The sequence below is a fragment of the Vanessa tameamea genome, chromosome 5 (assembly GCF_037043105.1).
Source record: "Vanessa tameamea isolate UH-Manoa-2023 chromosome 5, ilVanTame1 primary haplotype, whole genome shotgun sequence".
Classification (NCBI taxonomy): Eukaryota; Metazoa; Arthropoda; class Insecta; order Lepidoptera; family Nymphalidae; genus Vanessa; species Vanessa tameamea.
The window spans coordinates 7,029,362-7,043,850 of record NC_087313.1 but is presented as its reverse complement, the minus strand read 5'-3'; the positions used below and the strand labels follow the sequence as shown (position 1 = coordinate 7,043,850).

Genomic DNA, 14,489 nt, shown 5'->3' with positions numbered 1-14,489 from the left:
TTTAAAGAGCCAATAGTGAAATGGATAGTACACATCAATATTAACCGAAGATTGCGGGATCAAGCCTCGGCAAGCACCACTTTTTTTAAGTGCTTCATATATACTTATAATTCAGATGAAATCTGCACCTGTTAGGTGAAAATCTTCTACAGGAGTATGCAGTATTCACCAAGTCGCATTGGAGAAGCCCGTTGGAACTTCTCTCCTGACTTTACCCTTAAACAAAAATTATAACAGTTCTAGTCTATTGACTCATTTATATTTTTTAATTAAAAAAATTGCTTAAGAGTGTGGTTATTCTTTATCATGCCTCAAAATTAAAATACATAATTCATTATAATTTTCTTTGTTTTTAGACTCGTCTGCCTATAAGATTGTGTGTTTTATCGCGATGATTTATTTGTGATAAAAATAATTCTTATATTGATTTAATGATTTGATAGTGATGATGAGATGACATTGAATGTGATGCATTGTAATTTAATTCCAGAATTAAATTACAATGCATCACATTAAATGTTGCAATTTGTTCCAGATTAAACTGTCATAAAATTTTTGTTATTACTTATCCTTAATGTATGTTCGAGTCTCTCGATATCGTTTACAACAATAAGCTCATTTCGTTGGTGTTTACAAAGTTTGTAAGTTGATTTTTGTAAGTGAAATTCGTAACAATATAAATAAAATATCTACCCGTCTCGCTTGCGCACGAGTAGAATAAGGATTTTTATAAATGTTTATAATTAAGGACAAACATGAAAAATAATATTCATGTACACAAAAAAACCCTGCATATTTTCATATCAATCAGATCAATGGCTTAGAAACTCGTAGAAGACAAACATTAAATCATTCATTTCTATTTGTATCGATTAATAATGTAAATATAGTTATGAAAGAATAAAATCATTTACATTAATTTGTTTTCAAATTGAATTTGATGTTATTACAGCTGTGTTATGTTTTTAAATGTGTATATCTCTGCATAGTATAAAACAAGGTCGCTTCATGCCGTCGCTTAGATCTATTAAAGTACGTAACCGATTTTAATGCGATTTTCATCAATAAACAGACATATTTATGAGGAAGGTTGATATGTATAGTACATGCATATAAACCGCGAATCACAAATCTGCAAGCCGAAAAAAGAAAATATATATTTTTGTTTATTTGTATATAGACCCTTATTGTATCCATGTGAAGCTGGGGCGGATAAGCTAGTTCTTATATAAATTATAAATTGACAAAAATAAAACAGTTCAATAATTTTTTCCTCTGTTTTTTTCCTCTGAGTTTTTTTAAGTATTTATGTTGTTTGTTACCTATTCATGTTATAAATTATAGCAAAGCATAAATTATAGATAAGCGTTAACTAAATAAAAATAAATTTAAAAATATATATATATATATATATATGTCATAAATATTACATTAACTTTATCAAAGTCAGTGTATTATAGAGAAGTATAATTATTATTTATAGTTCTGAATACACTAATCACTAATAACTTTTTTACGTATTTTCATGCTCACATAACACACACACGCACGAATAAATTTGAATGAGTTAAATGAATTGAATTTAATCGTTCGACAGCATGCTGTATGAGTCCAAAACAAAGTTCAAATGTGAACATCGTGAATAGCAACATACATTGAATTATTTTCAATTGAACAACTGCACTGCAATGTAACATTGTAGGACTGCTTACTTTCGTCCCGCATTTTAGATTTAACTAGCTACCCGATCCGATTTCATCCGTAATCATAATACATCGGTTGAATGAATTTCATCCGTAATCATAATACTTTAAATATTGAGATTAAATACCAATCTTACAATACAAACAGCACCGACCAAAGCGATTTATCCGTCAGTACTTACTACACGCCCCACTTGTTTTTTCACCATGCTTCCGAAATCTCTGAAAATACTTGTCCAAATTACAAAAAGTTAATGGAAATTTCCATTAACAGAAATCACTTCAAATTAAACATTTTTTGTGTTGATAAGATTTGATACTGAAGTCCCACGACATATAAATCTAAATAAAGTTATGGTTTCGACACGTATACCATATGTGTCTTATACAAAAACAGTAGTTTTTTGTCCTTGTGAACTCATCAATCCAGGTTCCCAAATCTACGTTTGATTAAAAAAATCCTATGAGAACATACATTTTAATCTCAAATGTATAACATTATAATTATAGTACTTACCTACATTAGCGGTTCAAAGCACATAAAAGCAAGCATGCATGTATTATCTAGTAACAGAATTTTACTGAGCACTAAACCTCTCTGCTGTCACCGTTGCGACTAAGCCCCATCAGCTTTACGGAAATTAATGGAAATCCTATCCAATTATTTCTTATACTTTGATTTAAGATCTATAATAATCGAGTAAGAAATACGCGCAGAAAACTGAAAACGAAGAAAGAAAATGAGAAACTGTGTGATAAATGTTCCGAAAATTTTAGTAATTTCGAGAAAGTTCTGTTTTTACCTATTTTTAGTCGATGGCAAATTTGGTTTATTAGCATTTTATCAATATATAGTGTGATCAGATTTATGTGTTAGGTGTTACGCTGTTTCATTTTAAATATAAAGGTTTTATAGAAAGTCAGACGGATACAACAAATGTATGATAAACAAAACATAAAAATTATGAAATCAAAAGTTTTAGTGAAAGTGTTTGTACTAAACAAGTCAATTGTCGTATAATTTAAATGTCTAAATATTCCTATAGTCACCGAGTTCTGACTCTGCATAAATACACACCAAAGCGATTCAGTTTATTCAAACACATAACCGCATATTGTTTTATACTCATTGTTTTTTTTTTATTGTGTAATGATCGTGTGTTTTGTGACAGTATTTTTACACTTATTTACATATAACCTTATTTTAAATTAAAAAAATTATGTCAACAAATTTGGCGTCTATTGTATTTAATTCCTGTTTTAAATTTTCCTGTATTTAAATTAAATTATATTAGTGAGTCGCACGCGAAACTTCTCGTTTATTCAACAGGTGTTTACAAATTTCGAAATCTATGGCAATGTTTTTATTATTTATCTTCATTGTAAACTGACGACCTCTGATCGCACGATATACATTTGTTTTTTTTTTTACAGAGCCATAGCGCCGCTCTCTAGATTGCCAGTAACTTTTTTCCGCTCTCTAAAATTCATTATTTATTAAATTATAACAATTTAATAAATTCCAATTAAGAATCCTCTTTATTTTTCTGCACATCTACGGCTGGAGCTCTTTAAAATGAGACTATCACCGATTTTTTATGTGTAGCTATCGTCCCATAATGACTGGGACAAAAATCGGCTTACGCTATTAATATAAAATATGGTTTTTCACTGGTTGTAAATGTCTTGTTTCCTGGATAAAGATTTATTCCGTAAAATAGATGGATACCGAAGTTAATCTATCACAAGTCCATTGTGGATTGGCGAATACACGTCTACCAGAATTTCGTTCAATACGTGCAATGGATTTCCTTTAGCGCCAAGAGTTGTAAACAAAAATATATATTCATGTAGTATTTGCTTGACTTAGATAGAATTGCAACCTTTCGGGTAATATCAACGTGCCCGATCCACTTCGTCTTAACTATATTCTATATAGACAAGACAAAACAGTTTAATACAATTTTTACACTATGATTCCTACAAATGGTTCATGATGTATGCACACTATGTATGTAAGTACATATGTTTATTCCATAACTTTAATATGCCTGAACAAATATGGATGTATGAAATATCATTAGAATCATCATCATCCCAAGTGACACTGGCTCTAAATTAATTGTTTCATTCAAGGAAGTCCTTGTCGGATTGGTATTTTGAAAATTTGAAAAGGAAGATGTATGATAAAACTTGCAATTTCATATAAGTTTCTTTAACTCAAATTTACAATATTGACTGTGATCGTATTTCGCCCACTGGGCGAACGTTAATCGACTTAAAATACGTATAATAATTTTGTTTATAACAAGCTGCTTTGATAAACCAGTAAAACGAGTTATTCGTGTTCTAACAACGTAGTATTTGTGATGCTACAGTTAGGTGTTGAATACGGCCACGCTACAGAATTAGCGAGGGCGTCTGTAGAGTTATTCTTCTAATATTATTTGATATTCCGACGTCAGGGGCAGTAAAGAAACCATCCTTAGATGAACATATTCCATGCTATTTTTTCCTATAGCATTGTCATAGTATACACTACAAAAAGTTCTTCATTAATGTATCTGTATTTATACTACAAAATTAGTTCATTTACTACTTATTTAAATGATTTTGAATATTATACTTACAAAAATCTGATAAATATTTCGTCCGTCCTTCATCGTTGTTCCATTACGTCATAACTAATACGATAGGATTGTTAGATGTTGACCGAGATTGTCATGTAAATCCAAGGACAGTCGATTTTTTATATTATCAAGCTCAAACCCAGCATTACGCTGTTGGTTAAATCTCCAAATACTACTGTCTTGATCCAGCTAGAATTTCACGATCACGATCATGAATGCGCCTGATTTTTGTGACGTTACTTTCTTTTTATTGTACAAGTAACGTTTACTGTACTTGTTTTTAAAATAATGGATTGATCTGTTGTAGTGTATAGTTATATATAGTATAGTTTCCATATTTTTTTATGGAATGTGGACTGGGTGAATGGACTAAGGATGAACGGTCACAACACAATAACTGAGACTACGTGATAGACTACGTGATAGACTACGTGATAGGTGGTAAAACACGGATGCTGTTTATGATGGAACGTGCTTGCATAGATGATACATTATGGACTATTGTCACGGTAAATAAAAATATGGTTGTGGTATATGAACATTTATCCGGGTGTGCTTTCCAATCTTATCAGAATATAAAAATATAATACGATAGCAACACCAACATTACTATTATCTATAAGTACATTTTAATCAAATTGATCTTGCGATAGACACATTGTATGGTCTGATCAATTCATGCTAAGATTGTTTAGCAAATTAAAATCAATATTATATAATATACTATATCATAAGATAATAATATTGATAATTATATAGATATTTAAATTATTCAATATTTTGTAGTTTAGGCAGTGCGTGCATAATTATAATAAATCAGTCAACCAACATTGTATCGATCCATAATATATTACACAATAGACAAAATTAAAAAGTGATGACAACTCGAAATCCCAATAATTAAAACACTTTTTTTACATTTAATAACTTTCTGTGATATTTTTATCGTCATGGATATTTTAAAGATATCGATTTTCATTATTATAACATTTTTTAATATTTTGTTTTATTTACCATAAAGTTTATAAAATTAAGTATTGTCTTTGATGATGTCTTTCTTCCTAATTTCGGACAAGACTGACTCACGCAGAGGTTATGAAAAAACACTGGTGTGTGTGTACGCGAACACAGATGCACTTTTTATTTCTTTACTTTCTTATAGTCCGACGGCGTGGCAATGTAACACGTCTGGAGAAAGATGCAGGACCAACGGCATTATAATGCTGTCCGATGCACGGAATGCAATACCGTCTCCATCTTATAAGGTCGAGCTGTGGTACTAAAATAAACCTGTATTGAAATACCTAATAGTTATTATTGGCCGAGGCGCGGGATTTAAACCCTGACCTCATGGTCTGTGACCCGTCAAGCTAACCACTTATTAACAGCAGTTATCTACCACAAAGTTACTATAAATAGTTGGCTATTGTTTCGTTTGTGTGATTTTATTCAAGGTATCATTGTGTTTTTTGTTTTTTTTATGTGCACACAACAAAATGTTATCAATAAAGATTGTATTTATATATATCTATAGTGCTGTAATCGATATGTTTATATGTATAAATCTTTAGTAAGTGTGTAACTAAATAAACGGTTGGACTGATTTTTTGTGTTTTGGGTTTATGTAGGGTTTAGGTTGGACCCGGTTGATGGCGCTGCAATTGGGAAGTATCTTTTTTTTTCACTCGGACGAAGTCAGGACGAACAGCTAGTATCTGCATAATTTATTAAGATTCAGTCGAGGCGGTACTGCTTCACACGTATGTGTGCTGTGTGAAGTAAACAGCGATAGTGAAAGAGCGAGATAGATATAACCGGCCATTTATATTACGAGAATACTTCTTCGACGGCGCTGCTTGAATGGAAATAAAACAAGCGTTTATAAGGACAGTGATTACGTAAATTCATGCTGATTCATGGTCATGGTCGTAAATAAATAATGAAAAAAAAAAAAAAACAGTAAAACATACGCTTTATTTAGAGTAACTAAAAATTGTGGACATGTTAATTACAAATTTGGAGCTAAAATGTTATTAATCATGGTATATTATTGAAGTTTGTACTTCGAATGATTACGTGAATAAATTACGACTGTTTATAAATACACCTTTATTACTTATTTATTCGCTCAACAAAATACATCATTATAAACTCCGACCTATGTATATTATCACCATTTTATCATTCGGAAGTGAAGTGTGTGACGATATTAAACTTAGGGATAACACAAAGAACTATTTATTTAATATTAGCAAAACTATATGAATACTTTTATAATGCAGTTAAGTAATGAGATACAATTTTGAATCCCATGTACCACTTGATTAAATATGGAATTCCATATGCGATACCACGAGCTGGTTGAGGCAGGGGTTTGACGGCGTACACGATGGTATGTAAGACACGGCCCGCGGTGTACACTCTGAACAGGAGAGTAGCCAGTGCACTGGAAGGTCCTGTAGTCAAGTACAACGCACCTAATACCCAGAACACAGGGATATTTTCTAAATCATTCAAGTGAGCTCGTCTGACTCTCTCAACGTCGGGATCATCGAACTTTACGATTCCCTTAGTCTTCTTAGCGTCCTCTTCGTTTGCAAATACTTTCTTCCTGAATCGTTGTCTCCCCGTCAGCACTGCCATGGCCAGTACTTTAAGAGCTAAGATACCTGAGTACAGAATGTACGATTGTACCGCCGGTTCAGCTATCGTGACAGGCACCATGTTTAATATTTTGCGATAATAACCGAATTGATATGCTTGCGAATTAACTGACACGGCGCGTGCTACCGACCCGACGGACGAAACTTCAATGTTATACAATAGATATACAACGGAGTACTGACACCGGTAGATTGTTCAACGCGTCACACAATTGACCACTTTATTTTGTAAATTCTAAAATGTCAAAGTCATTGTGATAAAAGGATTTCGTAAATTTTGTAGTATTTTATTATCTTTACTATAATTTAATTCATATTAAAATAAAACATAACGTGGTTTAGTTTTAGAAATGTTGTTGTAATTCAGGAATTATAAAAAAAAACAAGTTTATGTAACCATAGTTAACAAAATTACAATTACAAGGCGCTCATGTAATATAACACAACTTGAATACCCATATACCACATGATAACAGTGGGAATTATGTATGCTATAGCCCTCGTCGGCTGCGGTAGAGGTACCACTGCATACACAATTGTATGTATAATTCTGCTCACTGTGTACACTCTGAAGAGTAGTGTAGCCCACGCTGCCACCGGTCCAGTTGTCACGTACAAAGCTCCGAGTATCCAAAATGCTGGAATATTCTCCAAGTCGTTGAGATGAGCACGCCGAATCCTTTCTACGGCTGGATCGTCTAATTTAACTTTGCCTCTCAAAGCCTTAGCATCTTCTGGATTTGAATAAATCCCTCGTGACATCCGCACTAGTGATGTTAAAGTCGATACAGATATTAACTTTAATGCTAATATCGCCGAATATAAAATATACGACTGTACTACCGGATTTGTTATTGGTATTACAGACATTTTATTTGTTTAAAACTCACTCGCTCACGTAGAAGGCAGTTACTTGAATGTTGATATTCTGACTCCACACGCGTCGCTAGCCGGTTCGTAACGGTATATTTGCCGCGCAGCTGAGTGTTGGTTCAATGAACCAACACTTTATTGTATATTTTAAACCATCACATAGTAAAACAGATACAAGTTACACTTGTTTATCGCTTGTCTTAATTTATCAAATGCTTTCTATAATTAAAATACCTAATATATTAATGTCACGCATAGTTCTATAAGTACCTACTTCTATACAGACTAGTTTAAAGATGGTATTATCAAAAATATTCATAAAAAATAAACAAAACATCTTACAAAAATGTGTCAGAGTTTTAAGAAGTGTACATAGGATATAATTGTACAATATTTCACAGATAATGTTTAACTATACGATATCAAATTAGTAATTGCTTTGGAGTCCAATTCCATTTTATAGATATTTAAAGATATGATTTTTTTAAGTCGGTACGTTTGGTAAATTGTATTCATTATTTTAACGTTTTGTACTATTTTAAGCTTTCTGTAGTACTTACAGTACTAATATTATGTTATTGCTTTTATATTATTTATGAGTGGTTCTTATATACGTTAAAAAGATATTGTTTCGTTAATGGAAACAAATGATGAATTATGATAGGTTTATCATAACCATAGGGACGCTTTCGGTGAGATCTGACTCGCAAAAAGTATACCCCATATAAAAAAATGATTAAGTTATTATAGCAACTTTTTGTATAACTTAATTTTAGTTAAAGTAAATAAATGTTTCTGAACAAACTAAAGTACTCAAAAAACATTTTTTTTTCAAGTAACCATTATCTTGAGTATTTGCCGAGAACTAGCGCTATGCGGTGTGCAAAGCGAATTCTTGAAAATTCGATCGCGTAAACAAGCAATATTTACACGAAGCTCTTTCATCCTCCGATTCCATGAAATGGAAGTTTGAAATTAATTGCTTTTACCAATATACAACTGATTTTAAAGTAATTGTGTAATTTAAAACAAATGAGTACTATAATTTTAGATGGATAATATGTAATGTTACTTAATGTTCTAATGAAATTAACTTTTCTTTTTTTTTATTCCCGGTAACTTTTACCGTTAAAAAATCAATGTAGGTACGCTCCTAAAATACAATCACGTGCCCCCAAAACTTAATCATCACCGTCTAGTTATTACTTCTAAAAGATACCTATTGCTTAGATTTGATAAAATGCTAAAATTACTATTGTTTTTATATATCCAGGGAATAAATACAAGCGTAAAAGTATGTATGTTTGTTATATGGATTTTATTCAATTTATTAATGGAACTGTTTTTAATGTAGGCATTCTTAGCATAATATCAGAGGTTAGTAACGGTTGAGATACATACATCAACGTTATACAACAAACAATGAACAATAAGATTACAATAATTATCACAAAGTATCGAAATTGATGAAATGAGCTCAGGGTCAGGTTTTTGACAACTGATATACATTTTAACTGACAAAATTCCATTCAATGAAAACCATGGTGAGTGTATTTTATAGGCACGCCTTAAGCCCACAGATAATATACAACAAAATGGCGATTATATTTTATATATTGTCTTATTAATTACATTTTTATTTAATCAAATGGAAACAATGAAGAAAGTTAATAAAATTAAAAACTTATACAACATACGATTTACAATAAAATTATATTTTAACTATGGTAAATTATGGTTTAACACCTTCGCATTACAAATTCAATTCGAGCAGTTATTGCTAAACTAAGGTGATCCTCTTATTATTGTTGTGATCGTATATCGCCTTAAATCCATTCGATAGAGCAATCAGTCCTATCGAATGGCATCGTGTAAACACGGTCTCGAACCGAAGCTGGCTGTACGTTACGGCTATAAGGCGACCTATATCAAGATCATATGACGTAAATTCATTTGTTTTGTTAAGTTATTCGCTGCCGGTATATCGATGTGTGTATTTAATGGAACTTTTCGACCTATATCTAGATCGATCACGGAATCTAATGTACTGTTTGCTTGTACGTTATTTTCTTTTGGTGCATCTTATTTCTTTTTTTTTAAAGAAAAATGTTACAACTTTTAAATGCCAAGTGGTTCATTAAGAATCTTTGAATTTATTCCAATATTATTTCGCTGCTCCGGTGCGGATTGGATACACATTTCGTAGAATTTCGTCCGGCATCTGCAATTTAACTTACGTTGCTTTCCTTTACAGCCGAGCAGTAGATGAAATATATTGGGTTCCGTATAACGAACGGTTCGTTTAATAATTATATTATTCTGAATTCTTAAAGTGATTGCGATTTTTAAAAGTTATCTTTTTTTAACGCTAGCAACATTTTAGAATTGTATGCATAGATTTTAATTACATAATGATATCATCATTTATATACTGTTTATCATAATTGTTATGGAAAAATATTCGAAATTATATTTTAATTTATTGTTAAAATAATTTGTAAGTTATAAAAATATATCGCCCCCGGGTGGGCTCGAACCACCAACCTTTCGGTTAACAGCCGAACGCGCTAGCCAATTGCGCCACGGAGGCATATGAGAAATGAGTCTAAATTTGTCATCCGGAGCGGATATTGTGACATATTTTTATAATTTTGATAGATTCAATGTTTCCGTAAAAATACTTTTCCAATGTCAGCCTAAATATTATATATATTTTAAATTGTATATTTTAAACGCCAATTTCTGAAATGTTAAAAGTCAGATTTAGTAATCTGACTGAATTCTGAACTCTCATTGGTTGCATATTACGTCAACGTTTATCATTGGCCAGTCACAGTTCAGGCCAAAGATATAAGGTTAATCTGACTTTAATCAGCGTTTTAAAAAGCTGTAGGTTAGATCTAGTAGATTAAATTTTTAAAGTTTGCTAATATAAAAATGATATTAAGGAAAAGTAGTGAAATTGCCTAATTTTTCCTGTTTGATCTGGACCATACACTTATTACCAGTACCGACAGTTTTAGATGTTTATAAAAACCAGTATCGCGTGTCTTTCCAAGTTCGCACATCTTTTTTGGTCAAAATTAACCAGTTTTTTTGTGCTCATCTAAATACGGCGTTTCAAATCATTGAAATATATGCTCATATACCAACCAATAAGCTATTAATCTATCATTATGCTAGTTGCTTACGCAATGCGCAATGCAAAAACATTTATGTTACACTTTACTGATTAATCTATAATCACATTAAAAAATAAAAGTTGAAGAAAACTGTAGAACAAGATGTTAGTCATTAGACAACAATGATAGAATTAGTAGTAGTAGCTACTGAGTTTCTCGACAGTTTCTGCCTTCAGCTTAGGGTACTTGTGTTAACGTTTTACTATTAAGTTTATATTAAAATAAAACAGAACACATATCATACGGTATGTTTATTTTTACAGATCACATTTTAACTCAATAATACAAGGATCATTATAATCAGTACAATAATCTTACCTTAAATTACTTTCGCCATTAAAGCCCCAAACGAACTGAGAGCTAATCTGTTCACACAGTGCTTTTAAAAGATGTAACTCTTCTTACATTTGCAATTTATTTGTCTACCCGCCTTGCTGATTTTCTCATATTTTAATAAATATAGTCAAATCGTGACCATATTTATGTACAACATATATTACTTATTTTTAAACAGCTTACACTTGAATACGGTATGTTTTGATTTTAAAGAAGAAGCGGTCGCTGCGTTCAATGTTGGATTCAGGAAGAATGTGGTACTATTATAACCAGTTATAATGTAAAGTGCAGCTGCTCTTTACTTGAACTAATAAAATCGTATACCGTTATCGTAATCGTATATCGTTAATGTCATGTAGATTCTATTGTATTTCTAGTAGTTTACAATCTAACGGCGTCATGGAGGAGCTCATGAAATGAACCGCGGAGGCTTGTTATGCGTTAAAATTTTGTATGCAAACGACAATCCTGGATCCTGGCTGTTTTTATGAGCATCAGTCTATAATTTAAGGTAATCAAAAAGATAAAATGAATTTATATTATTTTACTTCACAGGAGTGGCTTGAGTCTCAAGGCATAGAACTATCAAAGGAGGAAGAATTACCTGTGGATTCTTACACTCAGAGGGAACGCTGGAAATCTGTGCAGCCACCAAAAATAAGTAAAACACATGACGATAGATTGAGAAGATTTCTGGAATACGAAGGAAAACTATTGACGTAAGTTTAAGACAACTTAATTTGATTTTATAGGCTGTAACTCCACTTGTGTTTACTTGGTTGTAGGACTTTGTGCAAGTCCGTCTGAGTAGATATCACCCACTCATCACATATACTAAAGCCAAATAAACAATACTGAGCATTGCTTTGTCTCGGTTTGATGGGTGAGTGAGCCAAAGTAACTACAGGCACAAGGGGGATATCTTACTTTCCAAGGCTGGCGGCACAAGGCAACAAAGGCAATTAAAGGAACAGTTAATATTATTACAATGCCAATCTCTATGGGCGGTTGTGACCATTTGTAACCGGGTGGCTCATGAGCACGTCCAACTATTTTGGAAAAAAATAGTTTTTTCCATTTATTTAAAATTCGAATAATGTGTTTATTTTTTATTATTATTATTAATACATATACTTTCAGAATAATAAAAAAAATATACAATTAATTATATTATTTAAATAATAGAACTTTAGTAACTTAATAAATTGCAATTATGATGATTTTTTTGTCTTCATGACGTTAATCTCCACTCGTTATTATTGCTTTGCTTGATTATTATATACCATTATCTTGGCTATTAGGTCAGTAAGGCGATTAAATGAATACATAGTTTGTTTTTTATTACTCAGTTTCAATGTAATCATTCTTACACAGATAACAAATCAACTACCATTTTGGAAGTTGTTAAAATTGAAAATAGTTGAAATAACATTTCCGATTTCTGGAAGTTTTAATTTTAATTAATCAGTTCTGTGATGTTTTTATCAGTATATATCAAATCGCTTTTCGCTTTCATGAAATCATTCTTCTTAAAAGGGGTTTACAACAGCTAGTCAATGAAAGTGGTTCTGGGCTAAGGCCTCCTTCCTGAGAAGGACGTTGGAAGATTCAACCAGTTTGCCGAAAAACGAGTTGGCATTGGTACCCACTTTACTTATACTTTCTGTATTTGTGAATGTTATTTCGATTTGTAACTATTTATTAATTTTATCCTACAGGTAATTGTTTCATTAATATACAGCAAACTGACAATCGTTTGACAACTAGATTGATCTATTTCGAATTTAATAAAAAAAAATTAAAACTGATTCGTGTGCCTACACTGCGTCTCCGATGCCTAAATAGGGGTTATATAGGGTAAGAATCTATACCCTGCGTCAAAACAAAACACTATAACTAAATGTATTTTTCAATCAATAAAGCTTTAGCCTTCGCCATGTCCATCAGCGTAACAATTAGATAGTTCACCCAATTTAACACTAAATCTCCAGTCGAGATACGATCTAATAAAGCTATCTTGTATGCAGTGTAATTAGATCCCATGTACTCCCACAAACTTAATCTAAAGTTTGAAAGACAATGTGAAGTTTCCCATGATAATGTAAATATATGAATGTTTCTATTATTAGTGACTTCATTATAATCCTGGTTTGTTTATTAGATACGCATATTGCTTTAAAAATAATTATAATTATTCTTAACATTATAGCAGAGGCGAATTTTTTATTTTGTTTCCTTTGCCGGAAAAAATTGGGAAGCTGAATATATGTCAATTGATTTTTTAAATATCTCGCCCGTAAATAATCTCATTATTTAACTCTAAATATTTAACGGTTACTTAGGGCGATCCTTAGAATAAATTTTACTTACCACGTGGAAACGATAGATCGGCAGTTGTATTTCTCTCAAGGATTTAACTGGTTTTCTCAACATCGTACGTACTGTTAAAATTTACTTTTATTTTACTTAAGCATTAATTTACATGAATAATAAGAATTTTTCATTTATTACACATATTCAATTTCATAAATATAAATAATTAAATAACGCTAAGATGATTACATTAATGAGTAATATTTATATAAGTTATAATATATTTATATAATATATATAATATTTGTAGATGATAGCGTAATAGCGTTATTACTATTGTTTACTAAACATGTCAAGCTCTTCTCAATAAATAACGTGAGTGAATACGTATTAATAATTAATAATAACATCAACATTTACAGTTCAATTAGAAGTAAAACTTGGTAAGTGTTTTCACGAGTCCCTAAACAAATTGGAGTTAGTGTGAAGTTTATATGAAACAAGAAATTTATTATAAATAATTACTTACTTTACTGCAAGAACTACGCTGCTGCGCTATTTCGTAAACAATTTCATATCTCACCCCTGAAATATTGATGTATTTGAAATCTATATCTATACATATAATAAAATCGGAGTGTCTGTTTGTAATATTAAAATAACCGTTTCTTAATAAATGTATATACACGGTACATATACCAAAATAACATTTTTCTCAATTTTTGTCTGTCTGTATGTTTGTTCCGGCTAATCTCTGGAACGGCTGGACCGATTTAGACGGGACTTTCC

At 31.4% G+C, this 14,489-nt stretch overlaps 2 protein-coding genes and 1 non-coding gene across 3 annotated transcripts in view; 1 reads left to right on the top strand and 2 right to left on the bottom strand.

The window, feature by feature from the left end:
• LOC113392589 (EF-hand domain-containing protein 1-like) overlaps positions 1-14,489 on the top strand; it is a 64,800-nt gene that overhangs the window by 27,593 nt on the left and 22,718 nt on the right. The window contains exon 4 of the mRNA XM_026629089.2: positions 11,943-12,106. Within this exon, the coding sequence (XP_026484874.2) occupies positions 11,943-12,106 (164 nt within the window). The remainder of the gene's footprint in view (positions 1-11,942; positions 12,107-14,489) is intronic.
• Positions 6,428-7,163, bottom strand: LOC113392796 (microsomal glutathione S-transferase 1-like). Its single transcript, XM_026629388.2, has one exon. It carries the CDS (start codon positions 7,055-7,057, stop codon positions 6,605-6,607), a length of 453 nt encoding a protein of 150 aa, XP_026485173.2. The 5' UTR covers positions 7,058-7,163; the 3' UTR covers positions 6,428-6,604.
• On the bottom strand, positions 10,386-10,459 carry Trnan-guu (transfer RNA asparagine (anticodon GUU)). The gene has a single exon. It is a non-coding gene; the product is annotated as a tRNA-Asn (tRNA).